This window comes from Kogia breviceps, chromosome 19 (assembly GCF_026419965.1).
Source record: "Kogia breviceps isolate mKogBre1 chromosome 19, mKogBre1 haplotype 1, whole genome shotgun sequence".
Lineage (NCBI taxonomy): Eukaryota > Metazoa > Chordata > Mammalia > Artiodactyla > Physeteridae > Kogia > Kogia breviceps.
Genome location: NC_081328.1, coordinates 33,554,062 through 33,572,668, shown reverse-complemented (window position 1 = coordinate 33,572,668; position 18,607 = coordinate 33,554,062). Strand labels below are relative to the sequence as shown.

Sequence of the window (18,607 nt, the reverse complement as noted above, 5' to 3'; positions counted from 1 at the left end):
CTCAATAGATGCAGAAAAAGTATGACAAAATTCAACATTTATGATAAAAACTCTCAACAAAGTGGTTATAGAGGAAATGTACCTCAACACAATAATGGCCACACATGACAAGCCCACAGCTAACATCATACTCGACAGTGAAAAGCCAAAGCTTTTCCTCTAAGATCAGGAACAAGACAAGGAATAGGCACTCTCACCATTTTTTTTTTTGGCTGCACTTTGCAGTATGCGGGATTCCTAATTCCCTGACCAGGATCGAACCCATGCCCCCTGCAGTGGAAGCTCAGAGTCTTAACCACTGGACTGTCAGGGAAGTCCCCACTCTCACCATTTTTATTCAACATAGTATTTGAAGTCCTAGCCACAGCAATCAGACAAGAGAAAGAAATAAAAGGCATCCAAACTGGAAAAGAAGAAGTAAAACTGTCACTATCTGCAGATGGCATGATACTATATATAGAAAACCCTAAAGGCACCAAAAAACTATGAGAATAAGTGAATTCAGTAAAGTTGCATGATACAAAATTAACATACAGAATTTTTTGCATTTCTATACACTAACAATGAACTATCAGAAAGAGAAATTAAGGAAACAATCCTATTTACAATTGCATGAAAAAGAATACACTACCTAGGAATAAATTTAACCAAGAAGGTGAAAGACCTGTACTCTGAAAACTATAAGAAAGTGAAGACAACACAAATAAATGGAAATATATACTGTGCTCATGGATTGAAAGAATTAATATTGTTAAAATGTCCTTACTACCCAAAGCAATCTACAGATTCAGTGCAATCCCTATTAAAATACCCACAGTGTTTTTCACAGACTAGAACAAATAATCCTAAAATCTGTATGGAACCAAAGAAAATCCTAAAGAGCCAAAGTAATCTTGAGAAAGAAGAAAAAAGTTAAGGTATCATGTTCCCTGATTTCAAACCATACAACAAAGCTATAATAATCAAAACAGTATGGTACTGGCACAAAAAAGAACACATATGTCAATGGAACAGAATAGAGAACCCAGAAATGAACCAACACTTATATGGTCAATTAATCTACGACAAAGGAGGCAAGAATATACAATGGGGGAATGACAGTCTCTTCAATAAATGATGCTGGGAAAACTGGACAGCTACATGTAAAAGAATGAAACTGGACCATTTTCTTACATCATATACAAAAATGAATTCAAAATGGATTAAAGACTTAAATGTAAGACCTGAAACAATAAAATTCCTACAAGAAAACACAGGCAGTATGCTCTTTGACATTGGTCTTAGTAATTTTTTCTTGATCTATCTTCTCAGGCAATGGCAACAAAAGCATGGATAGACAGTAGGGATATATCAAACTAAAAAGTTTTTGCACAGCAGAGGAAATCATCAACAAAACAAAAAGGTAAGCTACTGAATGGGAGAAGATATTTGCAAATGATATGTTGGATAAGGGGTTAATATCCAAAATATATAAAGAACACATAAAAATATCAAAAAACCAAACAATCTGATTAAAAAATAAGCAGAAGACCTGAACAGACATTTTTCCAAAGAAGACATACTGATGGCCAGTAAGCACATGAAAAGATGTTCAACATCACTAATCATCAGGGAAATGCATATCAAAACCACAAGGAGACATAATTTCATACCTGTGAGAATTGACTATTATCAAAAAGACAAGAAATAACAAGTGTTGGAAAGGATGTGGAGAAAAGAGAACCCTTGTATACTGTTGGTGAGAATGTAAATTGGTATAGCCACTATGGAAAACAGTATGGAGGTTCCCCAAAAGATAAAAAACAGAACTACTATACAATCCAGTAATTCACTTCCGAATATTTATCTCAAGATAATGAAACTACTAATTCCAAAAAGTATATGCACCCTAATGTTCATGGCAGCATTATTTACAGTAGCTAAGATATGGAAGCAACCTAAGTGCCCATCAACAGATGAATGGATAAAGAAGATGTGGCATATATATATATGAAGTGGAATATTGCTCAGCCATAGAAAGAATGAAATCTTGCCATTTATGACAACATGAATGAACCTAAGAGGATATTACCCTAAGTGAAATAGACAGAGAAAGACAAGTATTGTATGATCTCACTTATATGTAGGATCTAAAAAACAAAAGAAATATAACAAAACAGAAGTAGACTCATAGATACAGAGAACAAACTACTGCTTGCCAGAGGGAAGGGTGGTAGCGGAGGAGTGAAATAAGTGAAGGGGATTAAGAGGTACAAACTTCCAGTTAAAAAATAAATAAGTCATGGGGATGCAATTATAACAAAGAGAATTCAGTCAATAAAATTTTAATAAGTTTGTACGGTGACAGACGGTAACAACTTAGAGTAGTGATCATTTTGTGATACATAAAAATATCAAATCATTATGCTGCACACCTGAAACTAATATATTTTAGATCGATTATACTTCAAAATTAATGAAATGGTAATACGCTTCTCTAGCATATGTATTATATACTTCCATCTTCCTCTTCACTCCAGTAAAACTACTTAGTCTACTTACTTGAGCCCCTAAAATAATTTATTTCTCTATCCCATTAAAATTAAATAGGTTTTGGGACTTCTCTGGTGGCAGAGTAGTTAAGAATCTACCTGCCAATGCAGGGGACACGGGTTCGATCCCTGGTCTGGGAAGATCTCACATGCCACAGAGCAACTAAGCCAGTGCACCACAACTACTAAGCCTGCACTCTAGAACCCACGAGCCACAACTACTGAGCCTGCACGCCACAACTACTGAAGCCCGCACACCCTAGAGCCCATGTGCCTCAACTACTGAGCCCACGTGCTGCAACTACTGAAGCCCGTGTGCCTAGAGCCCATGCTCTGCAACAAGAGAAACCACCACAATGAGAAGCCCGCGCACCGCAACAAAGAGCAGCCCCCACTCACTGCAACTAGAGAGTGTGCAGCAACAAAGACCCAACACAAACACACACACACACACACACACACACACACACACACACAAAATTAAATAGGTTTTTTCTTTTGTATAGTTACACCCAGATGTATTATACAAATCAAAACAAGACCACTAATATATTACCAGTTAACTAGTAGACAACCATATTCAAAAGAATATGATTCAAAGATAGTTCAAATATTAAGTTATCTACTTCTACTAGTTCTACTTATGAACTAGTAACTAGACAAATCAGGATGCCAATGAGAAACCCAAGGGATATCTTCCTAAAGTGGATGTTCACTGTTTTCAACTCTACAAAACTAGGTAGGCTTTCAGACAGCCAAGGAAGAGTTTTGGTTGATTCTAGTTCTGAGACCAGCAGGATAAACAGGCAATTAAAGGGGTCGAGGGTAGCCATAAAATGTAGTATATATCCATATAATGGAATATTATTCAGCCTTAAAAAGGAATTAAGTAACGATACACGCTACAACATAGATGAACCTTATGCTAAGCAAAAGAAGCCAGTCACAAAAGACCATATATTACATGATTTCATTTATATGAAATTCCAGAATAGGTAAATCCATAGAGACAGAAAGCAGATTAGTGGGTACTAAGGGCTGAGGGAAAGCCAGGAACCATGAGTGCTAACAGGTATGGTGTTTCTTTTTGGAATGATGGTGTTCTAGAATTTGATAGGGATGATGGTTGCACAACTTTATGAATATACTAAAAACCATTGAATTGTATACTATAAAATGGTGGATTTTATGGTATGGAAATTACATTTTTTTAAAGGGGCAGGAGGTGTCATTCAAAGTCTACTCCTTAACACAAGCATCAGAAAATTGCATCTCAATTTAACAGTAACCTATTTTTTTAAAGTAAAAGTCAGAAGTTAAGGGAACAAAAAAGAAAATCTCAACATTTACTAAATGTTTGTTGAATAAATGAATGAATATTCAGTGAAGAGTTTTAAAGCGATAATAAAAATTAAACCAGAGTAACCTTGAAGTTATTAAAAAATCAGAGAGTACAAATCATAAATGCTATATTTTCATTAAAGTTTCCTCACCTTCTCTTCCTCAGGTTACTCACAGTAGAAAGAATCGGCACATGGTTGCTAAGCTTTAGTTACATTCCCTCCCTTGCCTCAATACTTGAGCAAAATCATGTACCATCTATTAAGGCTGTTAGGCTAAGGCAAAGACTAGCCAATACTAACCAAAGCAGTTTCTCTTTTTCTTGGGACACATAGCTAGAGTACATATCCCAGCCTCTGTAAGTGAGCTTTGAAGTAGAAGTGAAAGTTATGTGTGCTACTCCTAGGCCTGGCCCAATAAAAACCTTCCACACAAAATCCTCCATTCTCTTTCCCCTTCCTCCAACTCAATGTAGGTATGACAAACTTGGAGCAAAGTTGGAAAGGGCCTGTGTCTCCAAACGAGCCACCCATGTATCAGAAACATCCAATTTAAATTTCACATAGGGAGGGAATTCCCTGGCAGTCCAGTGGTTAGGACTCAGCGCTTTCAGTGTTGTGGCCTGGGTTCAATCCCTGGTTTGGGAAGTAAGATCCTGAAAGCCACGAAAAGGGAGGGAGGGAGGGAGGGAGGGAGGGAGGGAGGGAGGGAGGGAGGAAGGAAGGAAGGAAGGAAGGAAGGAAGGAAGGAAGGAAGGAAGGAAGGAAGGAAGGAAGGAAGGAAGGAAGGAAGTTTCACATTTACAAGAAATAACAACATCTGAATCATTATATACGTCTTTTGCAGCTTGTTGGCTAGAGTTACCTTAACTCATATATTAGCTTGTAAACACACATTAAAAACCTTTTAAAAGGCATTCTAAATTATCAAAGTCGTGTCACTTCGTGGTGCTTAAGAATAGTTTATATCTTTGTTATTCTGGATGATTTTCTGAATGTTGTTTTGGCCATTATTTTCTCCAACCTAACATCTCCAGCAAGTATCTTGACAGAAACTATCTATGACTTCCCATATTTCATGTCTTCTTTATCTGTGCTGTGATTCTGAATATTAGTATTATATTTTTAGGTATATGAGTTAACCACCACAATCATATAAAACAAATTCAGAACCTCTCGCTCTTTTCTTAAAATACTTACATCAGTACAACAACACAGTCAATGGACTCAAGTTTCCTGAAGGCCTAAGTCACATGAGATGGTATAGTGTTTAACTGAAAAGTACCTTTAAATGCTGGGAAGAGCCTTATCTTCAAAGTCCTGAATGCTACCCAGTAATCAGTAAGGGGAAAAGAAAAGAGAAGTAGAAGTGAAGGGAAAGTTGGGAAAGAAAGGCCCACCAGGGCAAAGATGGTAGACATTCCCCAAAACCTCAAGTATCATAAAGTTAACCTATACCTATACTGTTGTATATATCTGAAATGTTTAAACAAGAAAAGATCGTTTCTTGTTTAATAGTTCCCATGTGAACCCAAACCTCAAAATGATCTCAGGAAAAATCCTCAAATCATATGATTTTACTCAAACTAGCTACAACCTGAGATTAACTTGAAATAAACAAGATTCTGCTCATCCTTCCTATCCCCAAACAACAGATAATCTGCCAATATTTTTAAGCTGCTATTATTCTAGGGAGAAAAAAAAATCAAACAAATCAAGGCATTGAAAACAATAAGGGGGTAGGGGGAAAGATAAAAGAGTCAAAAGACTAATTCAAAATGTTCCCCTTATAATAGCTAATGAAGATACTTCAGCCTCGTTTTAAATGCTCTTTCTTTCCATTCATCGTTCCAAAGAGCAAGAGGATATGATTAAGGCAGGAAGAGCTACCTGCTCTACCTGCTCAAAATCAGAGCTTACCTCCTTAGATTGATGGCCTTTGCCAAGTTTGGAACACCTTCCATCTCTGTTGTCTTCTGCCCCATCAGACTGCTGATAGGCCTATGGGGGGAAGAAAGAGAAACAGACCTTCTAGAATGCCATATCCAACTCATTATTTGCCTTCTCAAAAGGAATCATCAGTTCTTACTAATCGAGGAAGGCAGATAATCCAACTGTTACTTGGCCTCAGAAGATTGACATTGGTCTTTCAGAAGCTTTCCTTAAACAATTTAGCACCAAACATCTCAACAGGTAAGCAAGAATCAAGTGCTCACTTAAGAGCAAATGAATCGCAGGCACAACCACATCAAAACAGCAATAAAAACCTCTTCTCTGTCAACTAAGTCTTTCACCATGTCCCTGAACTTAAAAAGATTTTTCAGACAGATATTATATGCCACCTAAAGTCTATGTAGGGAGAGTCCATGCTTTCCCTCAGCACATATTCCTATGTATCACCTTCATGGTCAAAAAATACTTCCTCATGATCAACCAAAAACAACAAATTCATTTTCACTCATTTAATCTTCCAAATTTACAAAAAAACAACTTCGTATCTTCCTTATTCATTCCTTTATGTTTGAAGAATAACTAAATCACTCATGTTTATTCTGTTCTCTAAGCTAAATCACCATCAATCCTTTAACTCTTACTCATAAAATTAATTTTCCATGAAACCTTTAGTTCTAGATATTAATTATGAACTACAACCTTAAGTGTCTCAGTAAACAACAGCAGATTTCAGAAATGAACAGTCCAAATACAGATAATAAAACAGGTCTGAAGACCACATAGATATTACCTAATGAAGCAGAAGTAATAAAATGTTAGTGTTTGCATAAATTATCTTGTGCCCAATTATCTGCGTTCCCTCTCATACACAAGCTCTTTAAAAAAAAATCCTTGGGCTTCCCTGGTGGCACAGTGGTTAAGAATCTGCCTGCCAATGCAGGGGACACGGGTTCGAGCCCTGGTCCAGGAAGATCCCACATGGTGCGGAGCAACAAAGCCCTGTGCCACAACTACTGAGCCCACGTGCCACAACTACTGAAGCTCACGTGCCTAGAGCCCGTGCTTCCGCAACAAAAGAAGCCACCACAATGAGAAGCCCACACACTGCAAGGAAGAATAGCCCCCGCTCGCAGCAATTAGAGAACGCCTGCACGCAGCAACAAAGTCGCAACGCAGCCAAAAAACCATAAATAAATAAATAATTTTTTCAAAAAAATCCTTACATAAAGTTTATTAAATATACAGGTATTTTTAATATCGCAAAGATATTAGAGTCAAGTTAAATGAACTAAAAAACTAACTTTCTATATAACAAATTTTATTTTTGTAACTTTTTAAAATAAGGAGATATAAATCTGAATCTCCTAAAGCTGCCTTAATAAGCATGCTTTCAACAAAAATATCAATAATCAGTTGTCTACTTTCATCATTCTAAAAATAATGTAGAAAGGGACTGCCTCTTGACAACATAAAATTAAAATGAAAGAAGTAACCTATTACAGTATTATGGAAATTCTGAGTATTAACATTCTTTGCCAATTGCAAAGTACAGTAAAGGAGCTAATAAAGATTGGCCTGAAGGTATTTTTTTAAATAACTTTAAAAATAGTGACAAAATATTTAGGCCCTCTCAACTATTAACTTTGGTGTGAAGCTATACCTGTTAACTGAAAAAGATTATTTTTCTTCTGTGTTGTGAAAATTCTCAATTTATCAATCACATCACTAACACAGCCCTCGTTTATAAATAACTCCCAAATCTGAAGTATGTTTTAAGCCATTTATTCCTTTAAAATTGAAAACATGTTTATGATTATACTACTTTCCCATTATTTTCCACATAATGGTGTGCTAATTCTTATGACCAAAAAGGAGAGTTTTCCTTCCAATAATGTTTCAAGGTAAAGGCTTGAAGGTATTTTATTAGACTAAAATCTATACTAAGTTTAAAAAGCAAATTAATGTTATATGGGAGATGGGAAGTATAGAAAAGTCAGCGTATAAAACTCTAGCACAAATGTCTTCAGGTGTCAAAAATATTTTTCCATTTAACTTATTTATTTATTTGGCTGCGCTGGGTCTTCACTGCTGTTTGCGGGCTTTCTCTAGTTGCAGCGAGCGGGGGCTACCCTTCGTTGTGGTGCTCAGGCTTCTCACTGTGCTGGCTTCTCTTGCTGCAGAGCACGGGCTCCAGGAGCACGGGCTTCAGTAGTTGTGGCACATGGTCTCAGTAGTTGTGGCTCGTGGGCTTCAGAGAGCAGGCTCAGTATTTGTGACACACGGACTTAGCTGCTCCATGGCATGTGGCATCTTCCAGGACCAGGGCTCGAACCTGTGTCCCCTGCATTGGCAGGAGGATTCTTAACCACTGAGCCACTAGGGAAGCCCCCATTTAATTTTTAAAAATGGATTTTCATTCAAAGGAAGAAAGGGCAGATTTGGAGATTATTTAAGTAGCTTAAAATCACTGCCATCTAGGGCTTCCCTGGTGGCACAGTGGTTGAGAGTCCGCCTGCCAATGCAGGGGACACAGGTTCGTGCCCCAGTCTGGGAAGATCCCACATGCCATGGAGCGGCTGGGCCCGTAAGCCATGGCCGCTGAGCCCGTGCGTCCAGAGCCTGTGCTCCGCAACGGGAGAGGCCACAACAATGAGAGGCCCATGTACCGCAAAAAAAAAAAAAAACAATCACTGCCATCTAAATCTTGCCATCTTCTCCACAATTCAAGGAAAAGGTCATCTCTTATAAACTCAAGTAGCTTGAGGGCAACAGAATTTTCCCAAGAGAAAATCAAATAAATAATAAATGGTTCTACATCAGCTCTGGGTGCTAATATGTTGTAAATAATGATTCAAATTCATAAGTTATGATAAATAATGTGGAATTTGCTACTAATTCTTCCTTCTCCAATTCTGTTCATATAAAAAATGACCAAACACTACTAAATACCAAGAACCACTACAATGTTCATATTCCTTGCCCTACTTCCGTAACTATATCCTAAGAAAATTACCAAAAGAGGACAATCTACAGGTGTAAAAAAATATTCATTGTAATATGATTCACTACACTGGAAAAAATGCCCAACCAACCAACAGAAATTTTTTGAGTTTTTTAAAAAATTCGCCTATATTTATTTTTACCAATTCATTCATTCCTTAATTCCACAAAGGATTTGAGATAGTTTACAAGAACATATCCTAACAATTCACTATATATGTATAAAATGTGGAACAGGAAAAAAACAATTTAAAGATGCCACCCAAGTAAAGCCCAAACCAGTTGTTATGGTTGTACTTCAAAATTTGTTCTGAGTTTCTGAGTAGCCAAGTTAAAAAAAAACAAAGTAGCCATTAAATAATTCTCATTAGAGAAAAGGAGAAAGCACAGTTCCTCAGGAAAAACAAGAATTGTTAATAGACGGCATAGCTTCTGGATGATGGGTGTTGACACATTTAAAAAATAAAGATTATACAATAAGGAAAATACTTATGATAATGTTAAAGGAAAGATGCAAAATTATGTATACACTCTGCAGTGATATAAAAGCATGGTACATATGGAAAAGACGAGACGGTCATACACATAACCTTTTTCCCCACAAAACTATGATTTCTTTTACTGTAATGACCATATCATATTCTTCTCTGCCAAAACCATGCCTAGAGGCTGAATGCTAGGCAGATAGTAGTAGTTTTTTTATTTTTAACATATTAAAATGTCTGTATTTACTTAAGATAGTATTTGGCTTACAAGAATAGAAATAATCCGTACATAACAGAAATAATGAATACAAAAAGTATTTTCTGATGAAGAACTCATTGCTGCCACACTATGAATGGCCAGGTTGATTGCTTACACCTTACATAGCTGAAAAGCACTAAAGGCCTCAACCCACAACTTCCTTATTCCACTCCACATATATTTCAGATTCTTCCTTAAGGCTTACAAGATGTTAACTACCAAGAAGTATTACTATTATACCCAGATAAGGAACAATATGTGGCCTTTTAAAAATTGCTTTATTTATGTTGGAAAAGCCAAAATAATTCTTATGTAGTTCAAATTTTGAAAAGAGAGCAACCAGAAATCTCCAAAATCAAACATGACCATAAAATTATAACAAATTTTTTATATCATCAAAAATTTAAAAATCATATCACAACCTGATAGATTCCATACTATTAAAAGCTGTCAAGTGTGTTCTTTAATTCAGTTCCTATTTCTTGACTTTTTCTTCGCTTCTCAAATAGCAAGTAACTACAACCAAAATTCCCCTTTTAACATAAGAAGTAGTCCCAAAGCAGAACTTGGACTTTCACTGTGGCTACTTTTTAAAAGGGATATGTGACCTAAAACACATCAATCAGAACTGACAGTCTTTTAAAGTTAAAGACTCTAACATATTTATAAAAACAAACATGGAAATTAGATGATATTGTTATCATACAGCACTCAAAAAATAGCACTAAACACAAAAAACTGCATGCATCCTTCCTCTCTATAGGTATCATCATCAGTAATTTCTTTCACCTTAAATGCTTATTTAAATACAGATGTTCAGAACACTAAAAAGCACATTTAAAACATTTTAAAAGTTTAAAAAGTTGGGTTATAATAAATCTAATAAAAATCACTATACAGGCTTAAAAAACCAAAATTACAATATTAAAATCCAGATATTCTGTATCCTATTATACAAAAAAGAATATATTCTGACATACATCCATTTAAATATGTTTTCATCTTTTTAAAAAACATATTCCCAGTCCCGTTTTTCCAATACGATAAGGCACTGATACTTAAAGATTACCTCCTACCACCACCTTTTTAAAAAATAAAGGGGCTTTGATTCATATTGGAGATCTGGGAAAGGGAAAGCTAAGGCGGTAAAATGAAAAAAGTCAAACTATTTCCACCCCCACCAATTTTTTTCAGATGTTTAAAATGTGGTAAAATAAAGACTGAGAAGAAAATTTTTAGATATATTTAGATTACATATTATATTCATTTAGAAAAAAATAGAAGAGCAAAGAAAACAATTAGAAGGAAAAGAGAAAAAGATTCCAAGGTATCAAAGGAGAAGGGAGTAAGTTCCAAAGCATAAATGAAAGGAGACTCATTATAGCCTTAGCTCATGGACCAAGAGATGATCAGCTTTGTGCATCTCAACGGTCAATTCTGACGAACCACAGTTTTAAGTTCTTTAACTGTTACTTAGACAACAAGATTTATTTCAAAATGGAATAGCAGGGGGAAAAGGGGGGATAGCAGACATCCATGGGGAGAAATTCTTGAAAGAATATTATATTAATAACAAAAATAAAGTTCTCAGATCAAATATAGCTCAAGACCATATCTAATACTTGGTGAGTAATTTACTCATCACTTCCATAGAGAATTATCAATTATTTTTAAATGACACCTTATTTTTAAGAAATTATTTTGAATTAAAATAGGAAACATGGTAATCAGTACTTCTGAAAGAGAAATGAGAGAATGGACACCAAAGAACATGACAATTCCAAGAAAGGTAGGTATGACTCACTGGACTGGATAACGATCTTTATTTAAAAAGCTACTATACCAAGTACAAGGTAATTCTTCCTTTAATATTTTCCTATCATAGAAGCAGATTATTTAGTACATCAAAAGATTCTAGAAAAGGAGTTCCTTTCTAAGTCAAAAGAAAATTTCCTTATCCAAACTTGATACTCTTCAGAAGTCAAGAGGTAAATGTACTTGGTACAAGTATGAGGTTGGTTCTGTCACAACTGCACCTTTAGTGTTTTGTTCTAAAATACTATAGTCCCTGATATGAAAACACAATCAAGTTAGGATTCACTGTTAACAAAGGAAGGGTACAGCACTCTAGGTATCTACAAGCCTAAAAGAACAAAGACATGACACATGGCTCATTTTTTCTCACTCTGGTGGCCTTCCATTACCAAACATCCATTGGCTCCCTTCTATGACAGCTGCTTAATAGCCATTTGAGTTCTCCTTGAATTCTAGAATGCCTAAACTCCAGATTCCCAGGGATTCTAGGTTTAGCTCTATTGGACTCTTCCAGAGTCCTAAAGGGAGCAGCCAGTTATCATACACACTCTAAGCCTGGTAGTGAAGGTTATCCTTCATGAATGCCAGTCCTTTTACAGCAGGTTTCACTATGTAACCTTCATGGGTGGTGTGGGAAGAGTAACTGCGAGCCATCTAGAAGTTTACAATCCTGGGAGGGAAAACTGGAGAGTGATCTGCCTGAATCAAACATGAAAATATGCCATAAAGTTTTTTTTTTAATTTTGACTTAATTAGGTCCACTTTCATTAGACAAAAAGGGGAAGAAGTCCTTGGAATTTGAAACAATAACTATTTTTGAATCAAGAATATATGAAATTATATTAAAAATGAAATGATTCTGAAAAACGTCATTCTATTCCCCTAAATGTCCTCGGTTTTCCATAAGAAAGGAATGAAAAAGAATTCAGTAATTTTTTTATACACACTTCAAAGCTAAAGTTTCTCTTACATTTTAAAATTTCAAAGCAACACAGAAACCAATGGAACTTTGTGTAACTGATCAAAATTTGAAGAAATGATTCACATGTACACACCCCAGAAACCTGCACAATGGATACAGCATAATGTTAACTACTATACAATGTAAGCTACAAACAAAAGCTGAGAGCTAAATTGAAGAAGAGAGTCCTACAGGTGTCTAACTTAGTCATTTCTGCAGACATGGGTACCACATGAAAATGTGAACAAAAAAGAATAAACCAAGCTCCCAGGTCTCACTCTTGAGTGTGGGGTGACAATCCCAAGGATATATCTGGAACCGCAGTCAAATGTCAGGATGAGTCATTCCACTCTTTAACATATTTTACTTACTCTGGTCAGCATAGTTTTTGGCCTTGAGTTCAAGTTGTCTTGTTTGAGATTCTAAAGATTCCACTCTGGTCTGTAAATCCTTTTTTTCCTGTTCTTGAGAGTCTTCAAATTCAATGAATTTCTAATAAAGAAGAAAAATACATTATTTTCATTAGATAAATGAAAAATTTTTAACATTATAAACCCCTGTGTTTCTTGGTATCAAGAATCACAACTAGGCATTAACTACTCAAGAAGATCTCAGAATCATGAACGTAGGTTTTTACTTTCTCTATAAAAGCTAAGGTTTAGGGGACTTCCCTGGTGGTCCAGTGGTTGAGAAACCGTGCTTCCATTGCAGGGGACACAGGTTCGATTCCTGGTCAAGGGAACTAAGATCCCACACGCCACACAGCACAGCCAAAAAATTTAAAAAAAAAAACAAATGTAATGATTAAGGTTTAAAATCTCCAAATATAGAAGGGAAAAGATGACAAAACAATATTTATGAAAGTGTTTCCACTTCATTATAATAGGCATTCCAAAGAAAATACATAGAGATTGGTTCAGATGGCGGAGTAGAAGGACGTGCTCTCACTCCCTCTTACAAGAACACCAGAATCACAAGTAACTGCTGAACAATCATCAACAGGAAGACACTGAAACTCACCAAAAAAGAAACCCCACATCCAAAGACAAAGGAGAAGCCACAATGACACGGTAGGAGGGGCAAAATCACAATAAAATCAAATCCCATAACTGCTGGGTGGGTGACTCACAAACCGGAGAACACTTACACAGAAGTCCACCCACTGGAGTGAAGGTTCTGACCCCCACGTCAGGCTTCCCAATCTGGGGGTCTGGCAACAGGAGGAGGAATTCCTAGAGAATCAGACTTTGAAGGCTAGAGGGATTTGACTGCAGGACTTCGACAGGACTGGGGGAAACAGAGATTCCACTCCTGGAGGGCACAGGCAAAGTAGTGTCCTCATCGGGACCCTGGGGAAGGAGCAGTGACCCCATAGGAGACTGAACCAGACCTACCTGCTAGTGATGGAGGGTCTCCTGCAGAGGCAGGGGGTGGCTGTGTGTCACTGTGAGGACGACACTGGCAGCAGAAGTTCTGGGAAGTACTTCTTGGCATGAGCCCTCCCAGAATCCGCCATTAGCCCCACCAATGAGCCAGGTTATGCTCCAGTGTTGGGTCGCTTCAGGCCAAACAACCAACAAGGAGGGAACCCAGCTCAACCAATCAGCAAACAAATGGATAAAGTTTTACTGAGCTCTGCCCATCAAAGCAACAGGCAGCTCTACCCACCACCACTCCCTCCCATCAGGAAACTTGCACAAGCCTCTTAGATAGCCTCATCCACTAGAGGGCAGACAGCAGAAGCAAGAAGAACTACAATCCTGCAGCCTGTGGAACAAAAACCACATTCACAGAAAGATAGACAAGATGAAAAGGCAGAGGGCTAGGTACCAGATGAAGGAACAAGATAAAACCCCAGAAAAACAACTAAATGAACTGGAGATAGGCAACCTTCCAGAAAAAGAATTCAGAATAATGATAGTGAAGATGATCTAGGAACTTGGAAAATGAATGAAGGCAAAGATCGAGAAGATGAAAGAAATGTTTAACAAAGACCTAGAAGAATTGAAGAACAAACAAGCAGAGATGAACAACACAATAACTGAAATGAAAAATACACTAGAAGGAATCAATAGCAGAATAACTGAGGCAGAAGAATGGATAAGTGACCTGGAAGACAGAATGGTGGAAATCACTGCTGCAGAACAGAATAAAGAAAAAAGAATGAAAAAGAAATGAAGACAGCCTAGGAGACCTCTGGGACAACATTAAACGCAACAACATTCGCATTATAGGGGTCCCAGAAGGAGAAGAGAGAGAGAGAAAGGACTCGAGAAAATATTTGAAGAGATTATAGTTGAAAACTTCCCTAACATGGGAAAGGAAATAGCCACCTAGGAAAGAGTCCAGGAAGGGCAGAGAGACCCATGCAGGATAAACCCAAGGAGAAACACGTTGAGACACATAGTAATCAAGTTGGCAAAAATTAAAGACAAAGAAACATTATTGAAAGCAGCAAGGGAAAAATGACAAATAACATGCAATGAAACTCCCATAAGGTTAACAGCTGATTTCTCAGCAGAAACTCTACAAGCCAGAAGGGAGTGGCATGATATACTTAAATTGATGAAAGGGAAGAACATACAACAAAGATTACTCTACCCGGCAAGGATCTCATTCAGATTCGATGGAGAAATCAAAAGCTTTATGGACAAACAAGCTAAGAGAATTCAGCACCACCAAACCAGCTCTACAACAAATGCTAAAGGAACTTCTCTAAGTGGGAAACACAAGAGAAGAAAAGGACCTACAAAAACAAACCCAAAACAATTAAGAAAATGGTAATAGAAACATACATATCCATAATTACCTTAAACGTGAATGGATTAAATGCTCCAACCAAAAGACACAGGCTGACTGAATGGATACAAAAACAAGACCCATATATATGCTGTCTACAAGAGACCCACTTCAGACCTAGGGACACATACAGACTGAAACTGAGGGGATGGAAAAAGATATTCCATGCAAGTGGAAATCAAAAGCAAGCTGGGGGGGCTTCCCTGGTGGCGCAGTGGTTGGGAGTCCACCTGCCGATGCTGGGGACGCAGGTTCATGCCCTGGTCCGGGAGGCTCCCACATGCCGTGGAGCAGGTGGGCCCGAGAGCCATGGCCAGTGAGCCTGCGCGTCTGGAGCACTCTGCGGCGGGAGAGGCCACAGCGGTGAGGGGCCACGTACCGTGGGGGGGGGGGGAGAAAGCTGGAGTAGCAATACTCATATCAGATAAAATAGACTTTAAAATAAAGAATGTTACAAGAAACAAGGAAGGACACTACATAATGATCAAGGGATCAATCCAGGAAGAAGATATAACAATTATAAATATATATGCACCCAACATAGGAGCACCTCAATATATAAGGCAACTGCTAACAGCTCTAACAGAGGAAATTGACAATAACACAATAATAGTGGGGGACTTTAACACCGCACTAACACCATTGGACAGATCATCCAAACAGAAAATTAATAAGGAAACACAAGCTTTAAATGACACAACAGACCAGATATATTTAATTGATATTTATAGGACACTCCATCCCAAAACAGCAGATTACACTTTCTTCTCAAGTGTGCATGGAACATTCTCCAGGACAGATCATATCTTGGGTCACAAATCAAGCCTCAGTAAATTTAAGAAAATTGAAATCATATCAAGCATCTTTTCTGACCACAACGCTATGAGATTAGAAATGAATTACAGGGAAAAACAACATAAAAAGGACAAATACATGGAGGCTAAACAATACGTTACTAAATAACCAAGAGATCACTGAAGAAATCAAAGAGGAAATCGAAAAATACCTAGAGACAAATGACAATGAAAACACAATGATCCAAAACCTATGGGATGCAGCAACAGCAGTTCTAAGAGGGAAGTTTATACCTATACAAGCCTACCTCACGAAACAAGAAACATCTCAAATAAACAATCTAATGTTACACCTAAAGGAACTAGAGAAAGAAGAACAAACGAAACCCAAAGTTAGCAGAAGGAAAGAAATCATAAAGATCAGAGCAGAAATAAATGAAATAGAAACAAAGAAAACAACAGCAAAGATCAATAAAACTAAACGCTGGTTCTTTGAGAAGATAAACAAACTTGATAAACCATTAGCCAGACTCATCAAGAAAAAAAGGGAGAGGACTCAAATCAATAAAATTAGAAATGAAAACAGAGAAGTTACAACAGACACTGCAGAAATACAAGCATCCTAAGAGATGACTACAAGCAACTCTATGCCAATAAAATGGACAACATGGAAGAAATGGACAAATTTTTAGAAAGGTATAACCTTCCAAGACTGAACCAAGAAGACACAGAAAATATGAACAGACCAATCACAAGTAATGAAATTGAAACTATGATTAAAAATCTTCCAACAAACAAAAGCCCAGGACCAGATGGCTTCACAGGGGAATTCTATCAAACAGTTAGAGAAGAGCTAACACCCATCCTTCTCAAACTCTTCCAAAAAACTGCAGAGGAAGGAAAACTCGCAAACTCATTCTATGAGGCCACCATCACCCTGATACCAAAACCAGACAAAGATACTACAAAAAAAGAAAATTACAGACCAATATCACTGATGAATAGAGATGCAAAAATTCTCAACAAAACACTAGCAAACAGAATCCAACACATTAAAAGGATCATACACCATGATCAAGTAAGATTTATCCCAGGGATGCAAGGATTCTTCAATATACGCAAATCAATCAATGTGATACACCATATTAACAAATTTAAGAATAAAAACCATATGATCATCTCAATAGATGCAGAAAAAGCTTTCGACAAAATTCAACACCAATTTATGTAAAAACTCTCCATAAAGTGGGCATAGAGGGAACCTACCTCAACATAATAAAGGCCATATACAACAAACCCACAGCAAACATCATTCTCAATGGTGAAAAACTGAAAGCATTTCCTCTAAAATCAGGAAAAAGACAAGGATGTCCACTCTCACCACTATTATTCAACATAGTTTTGTAAGTCCTAGCCATGGTACTCAGATAAGAAAAAGAAACAAAAGGAATACAAGTTGGAAAACCTGAAGTAAAACTGTCACTGTTTGCAGATCACATGATATTATACATAGAGAATCCTAAAGATGCCACCAGAAAACTACTAGAGCTAATCAATGAATGTGGTAAAGTTGCAGGATACAAAATTAATGCACAGAAATCTCTTGCATTCCTATACACTAATGATGAAAAATCTGAAAGAGAAATTAAGGAAACACTCCCATTTACCACTGCAACTAAAGAATATAATACCTAGGAATAAACCTACCTAGGGAGACAAAAGACCTGTATGCAGAAAACTATAAGACACTGATGAAAGAAATTAAAGAGGATACCAACAGATGGAGAGATCCATGTTCTTGGATTGGAAGAATCAATATTGTGAAAATGACTATACTACCCAAAGCAATCTACAGATTCACTGCAACCCCTATCAAATTACCAATGGCATGTTTTACAGAACTGGAACAAAAAATCTTAAAGTTTGTATGGAGACACAAAAGACCCCAAATAGCCAAAGCGGTCTTGAGGGAAAAAAACGCAACTGGAGGAATCAGACTCCCTAACTTCAGACTACACTACAAAGTTACAGTAATCAAGACAATATGGTACTGGCACAAAAACAGAAATATAGATCAATGGAACAGGATAGAAAGCCCAGAGATAAACCCATGCACCTATGGTCAACTAATCTATGACAAGGAGGCAAGCATATACAAAGGAGAAAAGACAGTCTCTTCAATGAGTGGTGCTGGGAAAACTGGACAGCTACATGTAAAAGAATGAAATTAGAACACTCCCTAACACCATACACAAAAATAAACTCAAAATGGATTAAAGACCTAAATGTAAGACCGGACACTATAAAACTCTTAGAGGAAAACAAAGGAGGAACACTCTTTGACATAAATCACAGCAAGATCCTTTTTGACCCACCTCCTAGAGTAATGGAAATAAAAACAAAAATAAACAAGTGGGACCTAATGAAACTTAAAACCTTTTGCAAAGCAAAGGAAACTAGAAACAGGATGAAAAGACAACCCTCAGAATGGGAGAAAATATTTGCAAACAAATCAATAGACAAAGGATTAAACTCCAAAATATACAAACAGCTCATGCAGCTCAATATTAAAAAAACAAACAAACCAATCAAAAAATGGGCAGAAGACCTAAATAGACATTTCTCCAAAGAGGACATACAGATGGCCAAGAAGCACACGAAAAGCTGCTC

The 18,607-nt window shown here is 37.0% G+C and overlaps 1 protein-coding gene across 4 annotated transcripts in view; it reads right to left on the bottom strand.

Moving 5' to 3' along the window:
• The window catches only part of SPAG9 (sperm associated antigen 9), a 150,866-nt gene that overhangs the window by 91,890 nt on the left and 40,369 nt on the right, over window positions 1-18,607 (bottom strand). For 3 of the 4 annotated variants that reach the window (XM_059047189.2, XM_059047186.2, XM_067022163.1), the window contains exon 2: window positions 12,716-12,836. In XM_059047189.2, the coding sequence (XP_058903172.1) occupies window positions 12,716-12,836 (121 nt within the window). Of the gene's footprint in view, window positions 1-5,791; window positions 5,873-12,715; window positions 12,837-18,607 lie in introns of those variants that run through there. The other variant, XM_067022165.1, reaches the window with a different exon arrangement.